The 19,837-nt window shown below is 37.9% G+C and overlaps 4 protein-coding genes across 5 annotated transcripts; 1 reads left to right on the plus strand and 3 right to left on the minus strand.

Annotated features, from left to right (window-relative positions):
• Window positions 1–2,948: 2,948 nt before the first annotated feature.
• Window positions 2,949–5,464, minus strand: LOC130700330 (casein kinase II subunit beta). Of its 2 annotated transcripts, none has more exons than XM_059496549.1 (5): window positions 5,430–5,464; window positions 4,620–4,695; window positions 4,296–4,398; window positions 4,040–4,231; window positions 2,949–3,965 (listed from the first exon to the last, which is right to left on the minus strand). In XM_059496549.1, the coding sequence occupies exons 1-5, from the start codon at window positions 5,450–5,452 to the stop codon at window positions 3,667–3,669; spliced, it is 693 nt and encodes a 230-aa protein (XP_059352532.1). In that variant the 5' UTR covers window positions 5,453–5,464; the 3' UTR covers window positions 2,949–3,666. The 2 variants fall into 2 exon arrangements, with proteins under 2 accessions (XP_059352532.1, XP_057378359.1); XM_057522376.2 differs by lacking the exon at window positions 5,430–5,464 and adding an exon at window positions 5,037–5,139.
• A 98-nt stretch (window positions 5,465–5,562) lies between these two features.
• LOC130700318 (FK506-binding protein 15-like) lies at window positions 5,563–8,565 on the plus strand. The gene is made up of 9 exons (XM_057522358.2): window positions 5,563–5,719; window positions 5,813–5,968; window positions 6,037–6,184; window positions 6,243–6,341; window positions 6,437–6,591; window positions 6,664–6,736; window positions 6,810–7,142; window positions 7,214–8,086; window positions 8,151–8,565. Exons 1-9 carry the CDS (start codon window positions 5,664–5,666, stop codon window positions 8,526–8,528), a joined length of 2,271 nt encoding a protein of 756 aa, XP_057378341.1. The 5' UTR covers window positions 5,563–5,663; the 3' UTR covers window positions 8,529–8,565.
• On the minus strand, window positions 8,534–9,734 carry LOC130700327 (ribosome-recycling factor, mitochondrial-like). Its single transcript, XM_057522373.2, has 4 exons — window positions 9,424–9,734; window positions 9,209–9,349; window positions 8,926–9,136; window positions 8,534–8,862 (listed from the first exon to the last, which is right to left on the minus strand). The coding sequence occupies exons 1-4, from the start codon at window positions 9,701–9,703 to the stop codon at window positions 8,619–8,621; spliced, it is 876 nt and encodes a 291-aa protein (XP_057378356.1). The 5' UTR covers window positions 9,704–9,734; the 3' UTR covers window positions 8,534–8,618.
• Window positions 9,735–11,882: 2,148 nt separating this feature from the next.
• Window positions 11,883–13,170, minus strand: LOC130700331 (short neuropeptide F-like). The gene is made up of 4 exons (XM_057522377.2): window positions 13,029–13,170; window positions 12,757–12,906; window positions 12,502–12,631; window positions 11,883–12,395 (listed from the first exon to the last, which is right to left on the minus strand). The coding sequence occupies exons 2-4, from the start codon at window positions 12,902–12,904 to the stop codon at window positions 12,329–12,331; spliced, it is 345 nt and encodes a 114-aa protein (XP_057378360.1). The 5' UTR covers window positions 12,905–12,906; window positions 13,029–13,170; the 3' UTR covers window positions 11,883–12,328.
• Window positions 13,171–19,837: the final 6,667 nt, after the last annotated feature.

A 19,837-nucleotide genomic window follows, 5' to 3' on the forward strand; every position in this document is an offset into this window, starting at 1 on the left:
GAAGAAGTGTTTCCACTTTCCAGCAGAAGGATAGAAAACGGTAAGTAGGGACCTTAAAGGAGGATGTGGATGGTCCAAATTTCTCCGTCGAAGATGTAAATGCAGGAACTAGTGAAAACTGAACTTGCAAAAGCACTCAAGATGATGGTGGTAATGGTGACAGGTAATTTTAACAGTACACAGGTCACCATCCGTAAAACTGGATATTCTAAGTACATAAACTGTAATTTTGAATACCTTCGTCTAGTATGGTACCTTTGCCTCGCGGTGCAAAATGCAGAAAGTCGACGAGATGCATACAATACAATCTTTACAGCCTTGTAGTGTTTCATCTCGCCACTTGCATGCAAGTGCTCCTAAAAAAAAAGGAGTCCATTAACTATGTCTTGATGCTTTTTTAAAGTTCAATCATTCATAGCTGCCGCCTTGAAGGAGGGGTCGGTACTGTCGAAGGCCCGGAGCCACATCCTTCCGAAAAAGTTGGGAGTTCCCGGTTTGTCAAATACTAACATTGGCAAATTATATTCTATACCATTATGTTTAACATTGGCATAGAAAAATCCGAGCAGTTCATCCCACTTTAATTTGTTTTTCACTTCCTTACGGCGCAAAAAATCAATCAAATTCAAAGGTTCTGCTTTGTTGCAATGCCACTGGTTGTAATTTATGGGTTTCAGCGCCGGCCCTTCAAGCTCCTCTTCCCAAAAGGCTTTACTGATGCAGGCATAGGTACAGTTACGGTCTTCTGTCATCTCTACTGGCTTGCCATTTATTTGGAGTATTTTTGCGTTCTTTGGCCGCCTAGAGAAGATATTGGAAAATTTCATTTTCGGTGGGCTTGGCTTGCTGTCGGATGGTTTTGATTCGGGGGTTTTCGGACGTAAAAACCCACTTCGTTTCCAGAATTTCTTTTTTTCTATTAATAAAGACGACAACAGCTTAGCGTAGGCCCTTGAATGTTTTAAATCTTTTTCCAGCTTTTTTATTACTATTTCGTATTTTTCTTTTGTTTTTAGGTGTTTATGGCGTTCGTCGTTTAACAGCGTTTCTACTTCAGCCACGGATTTTGATTTCTCAAGCTCCTGCGCCGCGAATTTTTCTCCTGCTTGCTTAATTGATAGACGCAAGGCCATGTCCCCTTTCTCGATGGCGACTTGACATTCGGCTTGCATTCGTCGTACATCCGCTAGCGCAGCATCTCGTTCCGCTTCCAACTGTTTCACTCGGACTTGATACTTTTGCTGATCGTTCTGGTCGACTTCGGTTAACATGAAGCCACTTTTGTTCTCATGTTCAGGCGGAGCTTCGAACTGAACGACGTGTACCTTCTCGTCTACCTCTGGGTTTGCTTGAAGCATTTCCGTTTCCAAGTTCTTATCCGAAGCAGAGACAAAATCTGGTGAAGAATATGCCACGTCTATCTGCTGGTTTGGTTTTTTGCACTGCAATTCTTCTGTACCATTTTGCATCACAGCAACGTGGCTTTCAGAAGTTTCGGCAACTTTTTCGGCTTTTCGTTGTACGTCCTGCAGCAGATTTTTGGTTAGCCGAAGTTCGTCTTCTAGTACTTTACGTATCGCTAACGAAGCATCTAATTCTTGGTTTACTTTCGTTAAGCACTTATTCGTTCTCATTAAATCTGATTTGTAAAGTTTTCGCCAGTAGTTAGCGTCTGTTGAAACTTCCGGTTTCTGGTCAAAAGACAGTTGGGGTCCTTGGCTCGTTGTACGCGCGAGCTCTTCCATGGCCATTTGCACGGCTGCAGCTTGCCATTGGTGCAAAGCCGCTCGAAATGCATCTTTTTCGCGTTTGCAGCAGTATTCGGTATCACGAGCTGGACCGTCTGGTGAATAGGCCTCCGTGCAATTGTCGTGCGGAGTTGCTTCTGGGTTTTCTGGTGTAGTTTCGTTATTCGAATTGCATTCTGGTGCTGGTTGAGGGATTGATTCCGGGAAAACGATGTCGAAAAAATCCTGAACAAGCATTCCCCAGAAAAATCCAATCGCCACCAAAGTTACCAAAACGATATCTGGTGAGATCTGCAAATCGATCAACAAGTAAGACGTAATGACATCCATTTTTCTTTTGGTATTAATGGCAAAAGTATTAATTAATAAAATTTGCTGGTGCTGCGTCCTTTATGAAATTTGAACAATTTGGGTCGCCATAACCATTTCATCTGTGGCTGTTTTTCCGGGAATATTAAATTCTTGGCTAAACTAAACTCAATTATCTTATTGAATTAGCGTATTCAACTGATTTTTGCATGTTGTTCAAAACAAAGATAAGCGAAATTCTTTTGCTTTGCCATTTAATTATTGAATTTCAGCTGCATGTGATGACGGGATCGCGGTGTACGTTTCGTGCAACACAAACTAAATGATGCATCAGCTAATTGAGTGTGTAAGTGGACGGATATGGCATCAGTGCATGCGGGCTTAAGATTTAAAAATTTTCTCATTTTTGAAAGTAAAAGGGGTTGGTATTTTCTTTACTAGTACTCAATCTTGGTCAGAGAATTTCTAAATAAAATATAAATTAATTTGGTAAAAAAAGGAAAATTTACCGTAATATCCCTTAGTTATTGCTCTATCCTGGGAATCAACAATAAAAAATAATTTCAATAACATATACTAATACATTAAAAATTAAAGATGTTTCTAACCGTTATTCCTGCTAAATATGATCATAGCGTTTTACCTGCAAGTCGTCGATGCACCAGCAATCAACTGAAAGACGTACTCAATAAGGTGTCGTACATCAAGGAGCAACGGCATCAGCTTGGAAAATAACGTTAACAGTTGAAGACGAGACGCCGATACTGTTCTGTGTCCATCTAGATTTAGTGTAACCATGACGTTTCAGTTACTTGATGAGCCGCTTCAGTTCATTAACTAAAATTATTCGGCACAGAAGCAAAATATGTACATCAACTCCAAAAATGAAAATGAATTATGAAATTTGTAATGGCAGCAAAAAGAGAACGGAAATAGAAATAAAGAACCATTTCGATAATAACTTCGAACCAGTACGCAGTTGGTCTGGGTAAAGACACTTAAAATGTTGGTTTCCATGTCATCATTCTACGTAGTTTCGCTGGCGCAGATTTGGAGCAAAGATCGTTTTGGAATAATTAAACTGACAATCTGACAAGTGAATGCGTTCGACTTTTTTTCCAGAAAAAAAACTTCACTATCGTTTTTCTTTTTTTTTTTTTTTCATCAAATTGTTGTACAAGTCGAGTAAATCATGGGTCGAATCAAGGGGTGTTCAGTTCCAAACGACAACGATCACAGATTATGTAACGCAGAAGGGATCTCAAAAACCTAGCTATGACGATGAATGGATGGCGGACGTAACGTTAAAAGCAAGAGTTTTGCTTTTGAGGCGCGAAAATTAAAATGACGGTTTCAGGAAAAATAGAAACAGTTTGAGTGCTGACTACCTGGCCAAAATTCGAGCACTCAATTCAATTTAATTTCAGATTATTTGTTACTTTCAGAAAATATGGGAGGACTGGATAACGTTACGTAGATTTGTTGGAACGATGAGGTTGTGAATAGTGATAGGGGAGGGGGCTTGAAAACTGCGTTACATAATCCCTGAACGTCGTTTATTCTATATGGTAACATTGAATGAATAATGGCAAAGAAACCTACTTCAGCCTCACTTCCTTCCGTTATTATAGCTAACAGTACGCATGGGAACTTTAAAATTTGAAGCGCCCTGTTGCTGGATTTGATACGCCAACGGATGGATTTTAAAGCCGTAGAGTCGTGGGACGAACTGGTTAGTAGGTTTCTTGGGTCTATATTCAGGGTGAACCATGAAAAGCATGTGCGGGAATCCAGTTCCGAAGTAGGCCCCATCGGTGTGATGATGACGTGACGATTTGGGAGTATATACATCCATACATTTTGGACAATACAGCTTGACCATAGCTTCACCTGGAACATCAGATAATCCTAAAAACGCAAACCAAAAAGTAAAATGGATAAACCTACCAAATTACACCTACAATATCACTAAATTGATTTACCAATTGGCAACATGAGTTGGTTTTCACAGTACACTCTTGGACAATGCCCAAAATCTCCAGCATGGTATTTCTCTAGCATTTGCAAAATCCCCCGATTTGTTAAAATGTATCTGGCATGAATCAATCCATACAGCATTTCAGCAGCTTGTTCTATCAAGTCAGATTGGTTGGGGTTGTCTTCAACATCATCATCTTGAAGACAGAATTGACACAACTGTTAGCAACAACATAAAATGAACTAAATGCTTATTTTTACCTGGTTCCAGGTCTAGAATCATGTCTAGTGCTTGTCGATAGTGTGGTACTTGTTCATTTAGCCCAGTTAAGTTGAACTTGTCTTGAATGTAATCTTCATCAACCTGTTGGGTGACAAAAATAGTTATACAATAAAAATGAAGTTAAATGAAAACACAATTATTTCAAATTTTGAAATAAAATCAGGCATTAATTGTGAAAGTCTCTTATCAAATTGATTTCTATCACTATATGTTCAGCACTAAGTTGTAGTAGTAGGTCGATCAGAATGTAATGTAATCGTGACCGTAATGATTTTTCCGAAAGGAATTTAATATTAACTCACCTCGCAGAAGAACTCGTTTCCACGTAGACCACAAAACCAGGAGATCCACGAAACTTCTTCGGAGCTGCTCATTTTTCTGCGGGCGAGACAATATATGTCAAAACGTGATGCAGCTCGTTCAACAATGCCGTCGGTGTAATTCACAAATCCAAAAATCAATGATTCCTACTTCATTAGTTAGTACTGATTGCAACGCGCGCCCTCTTTTTCCCCTATCTCAGCCTTGAGCGTGTGCACTGTGCACCTCTCCCTTCACTATCCGTAACGTGAAATAACTCTCCCATTCTCATGGTATACTCTCACTTAGATTCGATTGACGAGACCCTAATGTACTCTGGCCCTCCTTAAGTTTCATTTTGCAAATTAAACTTTAATGATATTCGTCATAAACATTACAGCTTACATAGTAAATCTTACCTCTTCAAGCCTCTGTTCGCCACCCTAACAAATATGTGCTAAGTCTTTCGTTTTCTCGTTTTCTCCAAGGCCTTTTTTCTGCTAAGGTTTCCTTTCCGAACGCTAGCGACACCTATTATGAAACCTCGTCGGCTTTCAGTTACTGGATTTTATAAATAATTTTTTAAGACAAAACAAAAACGAAGCTGAAAAACAAACGTGTTCCTGTGTGTGCAGTTGTTTTCTAGTTTTTTTTAAATATAAAATTATCAACGAAGGAATAGGTATGAAGAATTCATACGTGTAGGCACACTAAGGTTGCAGTCTCACTAGGTATAATCCTTAAAGTTATTCAAATGCTACCATGGATCTACACTGAAATATAAATTTGACAAAATAAATTGTAAGCATTACAGAGCAAACGGGAGGAACTCCATATTAAAACACGTATTAAGACTCGCAACTGCCTATATATTACTTCTAGTTTAGAAATAGACGCTAGATGGCTATTTTGTTTATTTTTTACGTCTTCTCTCATTATCTGTAATCGTTAGTATGCTGGCTAATGATATTTTAATGTAATAGTATTTGAACTTATAGTACGTAAAATCGACAGCACAACGTTCAAAATCCAGTTGAGCAGTAAAAATGTCATTTGGCTTTCCCAATGAGGAGGATGATGACTTCGGAGCGCTATCGAACAAGTAATCTTCACTATTTAATATATTTTTTTTCAATAAATTTACGTTCTCTCGTACTCTATGTGACGCAATTTCGAAATTTGATTCTATTTTTAGATCGAATTTAGCCTCTATTTTCCATGAGTTGGATGTCCAACAATCAAGTTCAAAATCATTGGTGTACACAGCACCCAAACAGCCACCAAGTAAACCTCTTTTGTGCAGCATGTCACAGCCTGTTGTTGTCGCAGCTGCTGTCATGTGTTACAAATTGTAGGGTACATGAATCAAAAATAACAGTAAAATTTATCTAATCTTTATTTATCTGAAAAATAAAACAGAAACAATGAAAAATATGAGCCACTTCCTGGAAAAATAGGAATGGCGTTGTTGGGTGAGAATGAAAGCAAAACTTACCAAGTGATCCTCTATCAAGATAAACAAAGACCTTTAACAAGTGCCAGGATCACATCAGACTTTATGATTATTGTAAGTAATTGCCATGTTTGTTAGTTTGAATAATTTATATGATCGATCTTTATTGCAGAGCCAACCAAATAATTTTTGCACATTCAATGATGATCACAGACAAAACTGGGCAGTTTTATTTGATACAAAAGAAGTTGCACAGAAGTTTCTGGGAGAGGTAATAAATGATAGTAATACTCTTTTTAGAAAAAGTTTGTGTTTATTGTGTTCCAGATATGACAGTTATTTATAATGATCTTCCATTATAATTAGATAGACCACATAAAAAAAATGTTGGCTGAACACACAAAAAATCTGGTGACTGAATGTGTCATTGCAACTGATAAAATAGATGGATCGGCATCAAGCCCTGTCGAAAATCGAATGCCTGGCCAAGACGGATCGAATAAGACTAAACTTATGTCTCGGTAAACAACCGGTAAAACAGTCGAAATTGCATTAAAAAAATATTTATATGTCTGTATTCCAAATAAATATAGAATGGCCAAACTTGGCCAGCCTATTCTTCCCCTAAATGGAGCGATCGTGGCGGATGATAGTGATCACGAACAAGTATTAGTGCTATTTATTCACTGTCTGTATTTCATTTTCTTCCTTTAGACATTTTCCGTTAATGTTCCCCAAGGTAATACAGTCATCGCCGGAGCCAGAACCACATAAAGAACGAAGTAAAGCTGGGAAACCACCCCGACCTGTACCTACTCCCAGAATAGTTGCTCAGTCTGATCGCTCTGATTTCAATAGTAGCTTTACTTCTGTGCTCGTTCCATCGCATCAGCCTTCTGCAGGACAACATCCATATCCTGTAATGCAGTTCCTCCCACCTGCTTTTGCTGGAGCAGTGGGCGGTAATAGCCAGCATTTTGATACGTTGATGTCGGAAAACAGGATGCATAGTAGTGAAGTGCGTATGCATCTTTGTCGTTTGACAGATAAAATTGATCTTTTAGTACAAAAGGTAACCGTATGCTTGCTAGTTAGCTTTCTGGTAATAATTATTTTCTGTTTGTTTCGGACAACTTCCACAAGACTGGCGGATGCGATTCCTATCAGAAAGATCGCTATAAACCTTCGGAACAACCACATTGGGATGCATTGACGACTGGTTTGCAGAAGCTTCAGGCTCAGTCAAACGAACACTCCAACATGCTAAATCTTATACTAGGCGAGATATCCGCCTCAGGCACGAGAGGCAAGAATTCCGCTAACCCGCTAGAGTCGCTTGATCATTTACTTGCCAGTGAACGGCAGGCGTGGGCTGCAAACCAGAAGGAGCTTGAAGGTACCATCCAACGTCTAAAAGAAGAGAACAATCGGTTGCTTCAGCAAATTGAGGAGAAATCTGAACGGGAAAAAGAGATTGACATTCGAATACAGCAACTCCAAGACGAGAATGCCCGTTTTAAAGAGGATCTCAAGTTAATCACCCATAGTCAAAATGATGAAACTCTAGATCAGTTGCGAAAAGAAAACACTCAATTGGCTGCTTTGTTAGATGCATCCTTAGTAAAGGAGAAAAAACTCGCAAGCCAACATGACCAGATGCAAGAAAAGTTAGACTCTTACGAATCAAAATCAACCAAAGTTGAAAGCCTTCTTTTGGAATCTGAGCGGCTTGCAGAAAAAAAAGAACAACGAATCTCTCAACTTCAAGAACATATTAAAAAATTGGAAAAACAGTCCTCAGACGCCAGGAGCGTTGTTGAGGATCTCCAGTCCAAACTCAAAGATGCTGAAAAGGAAATTCAGAACAAATATTATTCAGATCAAGAGCAGGGATCATTGGAAGAACAAGTTAAAGTTATTATGAACAAGGTGTACAAGGAAATTACAAAAAAATTCATTCCTGGGGAGAGCTACGCATTCCATTCTATTAAATCGACTGTTTCAACCGTCATACGAGTAAAACATATTATTTCTTTGTGTTAAAAAATTATCTATTTTTTTATGTTGGTATCCCTTACAGGATTTTACTTTGGCGGTTTTGAGTGGAGAATCAACTGCAAAACCGATGCTTGATTCGGAAAAGGTGGACGAGAAGGACAATGATTGCATTACTCCTTTAGTGGAAGAAGTTTCCGTGGAAGCAGTGGACACGGCCATTCAGGAAGATAATGGACCTAGTATCGCAGAGGAAAATGGGGACAGCGTTCAAGAAAAGATTGTTCATACACTTCAGCCTGAGAATGAAAGCAGGGAACGTTCTGTTTCATTCCTAGAATCGCTACATAGTTCCTTAGCAGCAGCTAGTCTGCAAAACGAACATGAAACAGTGTGGAAGCCCGATCCTCCCCCACCTCCCTTATTCGACGACTTTGATAATGAGGACGATTGGCTAGCTTGATGGTGTAGTGTTGTTCAGAGATTATACTTACTAAGAAAATGAGTTACAGGTGGAGACAGCATGGCACAGTTATTTCACAATTAAGATATTTTAATCCTTCCCCAATAACTCATTTTGTTTAGCAATCATGACTTTTTCGCCTTCAGAAACATACAGCTCAGCCATGCTATGAATTTGTTGCTGAACAGAATGTGCTAGATCAGAAGAAACTTCCTTTTCTTTTTTCTTTACTTCCCGAATGTATTTGTTTTGTACGTCTCGGCTGTGATCCTTAAATTTCTGGAACAAAGTCTTTGCATTTTTGGCAAGACTTTCACGATATTCTTTCGTAACTCTGCGGGAAAAACAAGAAGTGATAATGTTTCCTCATGTCTCTAGCAAATAGACCATGATATACTTGGGAACAGGGATGAAAATTGTTGTCCCATCCTGTTGTGGATTCAGGCCCATACCAGAATCATTAAGAGCTTTTAGGACATCTTTCATTACTGTTGGAAAGCTTGATAAATTGACTACTATTAGTTGAGGTCCCTTCCTTCCAATCTGTGCTATTTCTTGAAGTGTATAAGTTTCTCCTTCAAAATCTACTTGAAGGTTCTCAATTGACCCTAACAAATTTTTTACAAAGATATAAGACATGTTGGATGATTTCTAATCACAATGAATGCAAGCTGTTTTACCAGAAGCTGAACGCAAAGACAAGTGTTTCATGTAGTCATTCTTGAGTTGATCCAATCCTTTTTGAAGATCTTCTTTTAACCTTGAGACATTAACAAGTTCTCCTATTTCACTTTCATTAACAGGAACTGGACCTTTTTTCTCTAAGAGTTGAAAACAAATATGATTATACATTACTTAATACACAATAAATGTACATATAAATCTCTGTTATTACTTTTGTCGCCTTTTTCTTTCCCTTTGGAATAGAATCGTTCGCTTTTAAAACTTGCATTCAACTGGTTGATGACTGACCATCTTGTAAGTGATGTGGTACCAAGAGTTGAAAAATACCTTGCGATACTAACCTTGGGCTGGTGCACGGCATTCATTGATTGTAATCCACCATGATCACAAGAAGCCTTTTCAGTTTTTCGAAATAGCCGTACAGCATACCTGCCAACAACATTTTGCAGGTTATACTTACAAATCAAAAGAGCCGGCTGAGAATACGACATGTCAAATTGTCAATATTGACAAACTGCAGTGCAGCCCTTAGGAAAAGCTATTTGTAGTCTGCTAAATAACTCCGCATATATGGCAATCTGTTTTACCCCAAAAAAAAAAAATAATAATAAAAAATTGGCCTTTTTTCCATTTTGCTGCTATCACCATCTACCGGTAGATTTCTAGTTAATTCTCTAAAGACAACTTTACAAATTCTCGCAATATAAAAATAAAATTTTTTAAAATTAATAACTTTATTTAATTAACACATAATTAAAGCTTTATTTTATTTTGTTCTATTCTATTTACTTAACTTAATTATTCTTACTAGTAACTATTAACTTCAAAAAGTCCATTTTGCACTGCAGTAATGAGGATGAATTAAATTCTTATAATGGTGAAAATAATTGCATGTTTAAGGTAGAAATAATATGTTTGAATAAATGTAAACTCATTACTGGTTTTTGCGGTGCATTATATTATATTAATCCGATGAGTGTCAGTTTTTGCAGAAATTTTTTTTAAGCCCGACTAAATAAGCCCGACTAAATAAGTCCGACTTTTCTTATTTTTTCGTTTTTTACCTTTAATTAAAAAACCATAAGGCCAATTGAAAAATAAATTTGATTTTTGTGATAAGCATTCAATTCTTAATTGAAGTCATGTATTTTAACCGAAATTTATAATTTAGAAAAAAATGAAAAAGTGCAAGGCCTTAACACTTTTGTTAAAATCGGCCAAAATTGACATCTCTTTGAATTCGATGAAAATCACACAGTACAATAAAAATTTAACGCTGATTCAGAAAAAGCCACGCGTTTTCATGTCAAGTTAGTCGTTTTTGGATTACACCGAATATTCGTGCAAAAAATTAAGAAAAGTCGGGCTTATTTAGTCGGGCTTAAATTTTTTTCCAAAAAAATTCTTTAAATTCTTTAAATTCTGTAGCCTGTATGGAGACATTTGTTCATTGTTTTAAGATAATCTTTTTCTTCAGCTGACTGATTTGTAATTCGTCTTTACAGGGCATACCCGTTTGCGCATATGCTACGAAAATATTCAACGGGAAGCACAACATTCTCTTTAGTTTGCCTAGTTTTACCGCAAAATGATGGAGACTAGATGCGCCTTACTGTCCAGTAAATTGCGATAAAATATGTAATGAAGATATACGAAAAGACTTCGTGGATGTGACTGTATAGCTTTTCTGTTACGAAGCATGTTCATTTAAAATTGTTATGACCAAGTAGACTGTCACCATAGTCTGCATAAACACGCGTACAAGTCTAAATCGCAATAATTGTAAATTTACAAAAATATACCCGCACATTGACAATTATTACTGTTCTAATAACTTTTGGCTGTATAGATGCATGAACACCTTACGTAAACCACTCGTTCTGTTTCGTTACAAAGATTGTCGCAGTGGAAAGTTGTTAATAACGATAATCAATAAAAAGACCAGGGCGTCTGTAGAAAAGTAATCGTCTTTTAGTATCTCGACTGGATAGTGCTAGCTCGTGTCCACCCTTCGTCAGTATGTTTCCAACGGAATAAAGTATGCATACTTCGTTAGCTCAATTTCAGTAGCACGCTGGCAAGAATAATCATGAAATCTAATTCATTTGGTTTTATACGGAAACGGAACGTCTGCACGTCACGATTCGTTGAAACTGTCATTTAACAAATGATTGGATCACTTCTACTGCGTACAACATATTGTGCATTTTCAAATTTGTGAATGGGTTTGAAATATGACCGTCATACTTAAATAGCATGACCTTTATATACTTATTCGAACTGTTATACGGACTACATAATGCCAGGAGCCGGTCATTGTGTATTAATCAAGGTGCCATTTTGATCTTCTAAGCATTTTTTTATTTTACAATTAAAGCCAGTACATACAGTGAAATATTGTTATACTATTGTAATACTATGCTCGCTGTAACAAGCATGGGTGCTCTTTGTCCCAACAAGCAACCATGACATACAAAAACAATAAAAGGCTGCGGGTAACACCCTGTAGTTTTGTCCCCGTTTAAAATTGGTGTTAACTATGCCCCTAACACTAGCAAACGTATAGATAAAGCCAATGTATGAAATTGGTGCGCATAGTGTTACAAACCTGCTCTAGTTTGTTGTTATATAATTGATGAAACAACTGACACTAACCTTACAATAACTATGCGGGGTTTACTTGCTGATCCATTTATTAATCAAATGGCACATGACTGAAAACAGAGGGGGGAAAACAAATACAAATACGTTTAAGTAATGGAAAAAAGTATTTATTGTTTTGAATATGTATTGGAAATGAAAAAATTAAGTTGCTAATTTCGCACGAGAAGACAGAAGAGGTTCAGGACATCAATAATGAATTTGATATACTGTCAGGGCGTATATTGTAGCCCTTATACCAAAATGCGCTTCATCATAATTAAATACAAAAGCGTCCTGTGAAAAGGAATCAGATCATTGTGAGTTGTCGTTTCGCAGAAAATTTTTTTCAGTCCACTGTCCCCTAGCATGTCAGTTTACTGCTTACATCATGCAATTAAAGAAAAATGAATCGGCATGTATATTTTTTTTTGTTTTTGTTTTTTTTTTGCTACTTTATTTTTATCTTTGATTTTTCAGTCATGTTGGCTGGTGGCACTGACACGAGGAACATCAGGATCTGCTCGCCGGCCAAAGCGGAGTCTTGCGTGAAACGAAAATAAATTTATTGACATATTAACAACAACCAAAATAAGAAGAAAAAAAATACTGGTATTGGCTCTGCAATTCAATTTAGGATAACTCTTACCGAAGTGATGGTGAACGATCGGATTTCCGGACGACGAAATGGCCACGGCCTTCGGAATCCAATTTGTCTGCCAGCAATTCGCGCTGAAGTAACAACTCGTAGAGGCTGGGCTGTTCGACGTTAAGACGATCTATGGCGTCACAGAAATGCACAAAAATGGACCAGCGTAACGTAATTGGTGGAACGGATACTATATACTATCTAATCCAGGAAAAGCGAATTTCTCAAAATGTATCGAATTGGCATTAAACCTACCTTCAGAGTAATCCTCAAAACCAATGACAGGGGTCGGAGAGGCGCTGGCCACATTTTGCTGGCTGTCCTGATGAATCAGCAATACCACAAAGGTCACCAGAAGAACAGTACGCGCAGTCCAGCAGCTCATCTTCGGACAGAATTCCATTCCTTATATACATGATCCATCAGACAACAATCCGACATGATTATTCGTTTTTCTTTAACATCCAACGTGTAAACAAATGACTTAGTCGCTTCCAACCGTTTTGGAAAGATGTAACGAAACAAACCTGATTGTGTTGAATAAAACGTGTGTATCGCTCGGCAGTAGTGAAACAGATCAAATCCTTAGTGTCCTGACGCTAAAGCAGATCTGAGCGTGCCTTCCCAATCAAGCGTAGTAGATATAGCAACACCGTAGGCCCCCCTCCCCATGCGAGGCCGTAGAGCGGGACGCACGTCGAAAGGAACTAGTGGGCGCGCAAGTTCAACCGGTAGTAGCACGCCTGCTCATATCCGATCGTGAAGAATCCTATCTTCCATTCCATTTGACGCATCCGATTTCTGGCACGCTATGGACGTAGAAATAAGGCAAGTTCCAATGAAAACAAAAAAAGGGAAGTGCCTGAATGAATTCTGTGCGGTCTAGAATACGCGTGACTTTTATTTGCCAATAGCAAGTCTGTAGTTTCACCTGTTTAGGTGCTATGTAGATGCATGCGAAACAAGAGTTAGCGAAATTTTATTTTATTGTTTTATCGTAAAAAAATAGATGCGGACGAAATTCTCATTTCCTTCGTGTGTGTGTTTACAGCAAAAAGGCGATTCTTGTCTTATCGATCACAATTGTATAGACCATTCGTTTGATGTCAGCCTTATTTGATATTTTTAGCCTTTGGTTAAATAGAAATAATGGATCCAACTGTCACTATACGTATACTGTATAGAAAACAAAGAACGAGACTATTGAAAAATCGTTCAGGTAATACAATACGCGCAGTTAGTGTTTTATAGTGCATATGCTATGCGTATAGTCAAATATACATGCGTAATTGCATTTTTTTATATTTAACCTTGTACATTGCAAGCTCCTGAGTAGCTCGCTTCCAAGATTAGATCATCAAGTCTCTCTCCGCTCCTCTATATTGGAGAGTAAGTGAAACAAGTTACCGCAATACTAATCCGTCCACAAAATTTGTAATACCGCGTTCGATTATGGTTCTTTACAGATATTTTTCTAACGAAGAAGTGTACAAATGCAATGTGCGTACAATTATTTTCCCACTTTAAAAAAATGTTTGTTTGGTGTACATATACTTGCATAGCAATAGCTCTATAGGTGCATATTTCAATTATCAATCTGCATAAGTCCGAAGTTCCGGCGAAACAATTTCATTATTACGTATGAAAATTCTTTAATGTTCCCAATTAACTTTGTGTGACGAATAGCCTACCGTACGTATCTGGCAGAATATTGGCATAACGTCATTGCTAAAAAAAAAATTGTCTAGTTTAGGATAATTTATTAGAAGATATTAGGTTGTCACAAGTTTGTTCTTGGAAAAACATTTGCTACAGGACACCTCGTTTGTTACCTATACCTGCGACTAACGAGGTATAATTACAAAATGTCCCATGCCTCTCAACGAGCGTCGATATGGCACGGAATAGTGAGCAAATACTATACACATATCCTTTACCATAAAGGTATCTCCGTTTCGTATAGGACTATTGGCTATTTCAAAATGCCAATTTGCAGCAAGCTAATGGATCTTTATTAACCTTCTGACGCACGGACCTTTTGTCGAACATTCGTACTATGTTATGTGGTTTCAATTTTCGTCTGACGTACTTACAAATAAGGGTCACCTCATCGAGGTTTAACTCTTCAGTCTCCGGGGAGTAGCGCACCTTATGCATTATTCGACAGTTCTAGCTGGATTAAGGGGAAACCGAACGATGCAACATAAGTACGTACATACGTAAGTGCGGTATTCATTAAAAAAATTCTAACAGCTTTTATTATTTTATTTCATGAAGATGTACAGCATTCAAATAATTAGTTGCATATTACAAAGATAAGCCCTTATACAGACATTGAAATGCTTAGTATTTTCCGTTCTCGTTGACAAATTATAACATTTAAATACTCGTGATCTGTATTATACATATAGGCATGATATGTACAGAATGTGAAGAAAACAAGGACTGCTTCGTAACGCTAATTTTCTACTTATCTGTAGACGAATTATACTCTGAGACTAGCAGTGAATAAGTAACCAGAATATAGGGGTGAAATAAATGACTGAAGATAGGCTGATTACTGTGGCAACACCAATATCCGTTGTGTAAACCGAGTAAATACAGTAATTAAAATTAAGCCAACTGGTTAACTATATAGCCTATATGTTCAATTTAGTGAAAATTTCAAACAACGCGGGGGCAATATTCTTTGGTGCTAACCTATTACGCCACATCTTTGTTATAGCCTAGTTTCTGCTAACGAACTTTATTGACTCTCCTATAAACGAGAAGAAAAAAGAAAAAGATCCAATTTGGAATAACACATCTGGAATTCAGTCACGCGAGTTAATTCGAAATCCTATTTTTCCCAAATTGAATTAGGCAATCACCAGAGATTTTCTATCGGCTTAAGTGACAGCGTTGTATTGTACATCTGCTGCATTCGTAAAGACAGGCAAACGACATCTCTACGAGCGTGAAGGAGCGTTACGTTGAGTTAGCGCCAATTTACTATATTATTTTGCTCCGTTAATGTTTCTTGGATCGTGAAAATTTTTAATTTGTCTTTATCGTCCATCGTTCTTTGTTTGTTTGTTTTTTTCCAAATTTATTTACTATAATGGCCAAAGTTGAAAGTTACAATTTGCTTTGCTTGCAGTGAAGTGTGGTACACCTAACAGTATTCGGTAAAAACTTGTTTATTTTCCTTTTCTGTGTTGTCTTTTTGAAATTAGAATTGAGCTGAGGAAGCTTGGAAATAAGGTAATCTTATTTAATTAGTAAAAGTATAGTGCGCCGATGCACAGCACACGAACCAAAACAAACCAACGCCGCATATGCCTCGTTTTTATGGTAATTTATGCCGAAAAACGGTAAATAGAAAACAGGTTTTAAAAGTTCAACCGCCAAGCATAAATTTTTGATCCCTGATCCATAAGATTATGCTAACGTTCACGCCGTTCGTAAAGTGTACTCTTATATAGTGCTATATTTTGAGGTATAAGTATAGCGCGCCGTCTGTATATATAGACTATTACACTGGGAAAAGCAATCTGAACCGTTCAAATAAGCCGAAACCAATAACTTTGCCACAGAATATGCCACTGCTGAATAATACGACGTGTATGCTAAACACGGCGAGAAAAGGCCTAGGTATCTTTTACGTGCTATTTTTATTGCATAAATGCGAGTCGCCTTATTTCCTATATAACTTGCACGTTTATAAATCATACAACGTGATCAGGACCACCAACATTTTCAAAAAAGGCATTCCAGAAATGAGATCTGGTTTTGGCAATCTTTGTGAGCGTCTCGCGAGTTTGTGGAGGCAGTGGATCATTTGCTGAAAATTAAAGGAGATGTTTCTGACACGTATACGCAAGTCGCCAAAAGTTAAGCTGTATTAAATTGTTTACGTGTTGCTACACAACAATTAAGCTTATTGTTTGAATGATGATTTACGATTCCCTTTCCATTGTACGTGAATTGATGCAATCATGTATCAGCAACACAAATGACGAGAAAAGATATAAAAACCATGCCCGACGTACTGACTAACGCGAGCGATAACAACATTTGAAAATGATGGACACAAATAGTAGACGGGCAGAAAGGCAAATAAAAGGACATTAACAGAACGCGAATTTTTGCTGACTGAAAACATGATAATATGATAAAATAATGAAAATTCAGCAGCCATTGAGGGATAAACTGTTGCACACTATTTAAGCATCATATGAAAAGTTGAGAATCTACTTCCGGATCGATGATCAGGAATGTTTCCGTTACAATTGCTGCCTGTCTTCCAATTTTTCGTGTTTTCATAACATTCTGCTAGGACAAAACCCAGCATCTGTCTTTCATTAGAAACTGCGCGTTTCAGCATATCAGTGCAGCGGCTGTGCTCCGATTTGTGTGTGACAGATGGCCAAGTTGCGCTTTCCATCAAATGCCGATCCACCGTGTAAGCAACAACGATTAAAAGTTTTTGCATAATAAAAGTAAATAAAAATACCAAATTGCGTGAACTTTGATGACATTCTGGAAATGTATAGTCTAGATATATAGCAAAAACTACCGAGTACTGGGCAAGAGAATGGATGCGCAGATTTTTAATAATCCCCTAAATCTAATAGCGCGTAAGTATCATGCTTTAGCGACGGGACGCTGAATCGCATCACCTAATTAATCGAACAATTTTCTTTCTTGTTTGTTTGCTATTCCTTTTATTTCTAGTAAACCAAATTCATGCAACTTGTCGACGCAAAGCACTTTACCGATGAGCCTCTCTCAACTTATTCAACCGTTGTTATCGAAGTTGCCGAACGGATGGCAGTTCCAAAAGTTTGTACTTTGTCACATGCAGGAACGAGGGTACGGAAAATTGCATGTAAGTACGTAAACCAAATGTGCCTCAACATTGTGCACTTTGTGCGAGAGCCCAATCCATAGAACTGCACCGAACAAACATTTTGTTCTTTGCAGGCCTTTTACGTAACCTACGTTTAACTCACGACGGCCCGACGCAATAAACACACACACATATATATATGATCAACTTGCTTAAGTACATAGACAAAGGCTCATCCTATTGCAATCTAACTGGATTTTTTTCTTTTCCTATTCTCCGTATTTTTATCCAAACGGCCAACTCCCAACTTTTTTTTTCTGCCAGCCCCCACAACAGTCCCATTGATAGTAGAAACTTTTGGATTGAGATAGTGCCAGGACGCATACGACAACAAGGTACATACAGCCACCGAAATTTACGCAGCAATCCGGCAAAGTCTTTGTACGTAGTCATTGTTTATGACCAAATGGATAGTCCCATCGTATATATACCCAAGCGACGGACACATCCTTAGCTTTACTTGTATTTCTTGCGCATTTTCTCTTAGTTCGATGTTTTCAAGAAATTATAACCATTTAAAAAGAATATCCAACTAAATACTTGCGAGCAGAATGTATTTTAAAAACACACAGTTTGAAGAGAATTAACTTGAAAAAAGGTGCTCTTCTCTGCAAGTCGAGTTGCGTTGTCAATTGTAAACGGCTAACGCAGTCAACGCAGCAGGTGATTGACGTGAGCGAATACAGTTGCTCTATGTTCGATAAGTGAATTGACTCTTTATACCCAGCGACCATTCGTGCGATGTACTCAATGAGCCGTCTGTTGGACTTCAGGGGAGTAAAAAAACTGTTGAGATAGAATGACAGTTCGAGTGGAGGCACTGTATGTTTTATTCCCGCACTTTGTAGCAAGTTAAGTTCACGCAAGTGGGGGGCTTTACAATATACAAGAAGAGGTATACTCTATCCGCATGTCGTGCATGCGTTTGGAGGTTTGTAAACTGCCACCACAATCTATAGAGTGATCAACACTTTTGCCAGTAAACAGACATGCTGCGGTAACTGGAGTCTTATATCGAACGATGGATGAAACAGAAACACATAACGGAAATGGGTCGACAATCAAACAGAAGGAAATTAATCGCGAATGCCGCTTTTAAAAATATTCTGTGTTTAAAACGTGGCTGATGCATGCCATTTAATTATGCCATTTTTTATGAAGATGAACCCAGTTCATTAAAAGCTAAAAAAGACGACTGGTTAATTGGCCAAACTTATTTATCTCGTTCTAATGAAATAAAAATGCCCTAGTGACCTTGCTTGCAATTTTTGTTTTTATGCCAGATCCGGAACGAAGTTATTGTCGGCCAAAAACTAATAATAAAAACTGCTCTAGAGACTACTTTTCACTTTATCGTAACGATCAACAACTAGTAGCGGCAGTTATTTCATTTGCGACTGTCAGCAAACATCTGCTTAATTAAGAACTCCCCCGCGATGCGCAGAATTAAACTGCTTGTATAGAAGGATGATCTTATACATTTCAGGCTAACATACAGTACCCACAATAAGAATTGGATCATCTCCTTCGAATTTTGGTGTTTTGATCCGCGTGAGATAGCCTAACAGTGCCTCTAAAAAAAGTGTTGGTATATGATGGTCGTATGGTTTAAATCGTAAGCGAACGTTGAACATAGGTTTGCGTGCAGTAGCGTAAGCAGCCGTCGGTTCATGACCCATAGGGAACTTGTTGGTCTCTGTATTCTTATTTAATCGACGGTAACAACATGTCACGTGTCTGAAGTAACCAAGTAAAACATTTGTTTCGAAACCCTTGAAACGACCTATACGAAGATGACTGCCCAATTAGTGGCAGACTGCTCTACCCGGTTGGATGGTATGTGGTACTCCGTAAGGCGTCAGACACTTGGGGAGTAGCTGCTGTGATCGCATGCCAGCAACATATTCACTTAGTGAGCCGCCCTGGATAACGTCTGCTTGTAAATAAATCAATCAAGAATAACCTAATAAGCAGCCGTTGGAAATCCGCATATTATTGCAATTTAATATCTACACTTAACCTGATTTATCAGCGTCGTGCCATTCCACACGCGAGATAAAAATGCACGATTTTCAGTTCTAACATTAAAGTCATCTAGTTTGTTATAAAGTAGAATATTTCACGTCCTTATTACATTTTTTTTTGTCGTTCTGAAATCAAAGCTGGTAAGTAAAGATGACGGTTTGGGGATAGGACAGGTTTACTAGTGGAGAATACGGTACACAATAGTGATCGATGTGGCATTTGCTACCAGGAATAAAGATAAGAAAAAGATAAATTGATTTAGCGATACCCATTCGTGCAAGGTGGGAGAAAAGATTGCGTATTTTACTTATATTTTTTTTTTTTCAAGCAAATCTAATGGATTTGTCCCTGTTGATAGATGTAGCTGAGGCTAGAGGTTATTCCTTTCAGAGCGCACGTGAGCGCTCTTTTTGCTGTATA

Source organism: Daphnia carinata, chromosome 8 (assembly GCF_022539665.2).
Source record: "Daphnia carinata strain CSIRO-1 chromosome 8, CSIRO_AGI_Dcar_HiC_V3, whole genome shotgun sequence".
NCBI classification, from domain to species: domain Eukaryota; kingdom Metazoa; phylum Arthropoda; class Branchiopoda; order Diplostraca; family Daphniidae; genus Daphnia; species Daphnia carinata.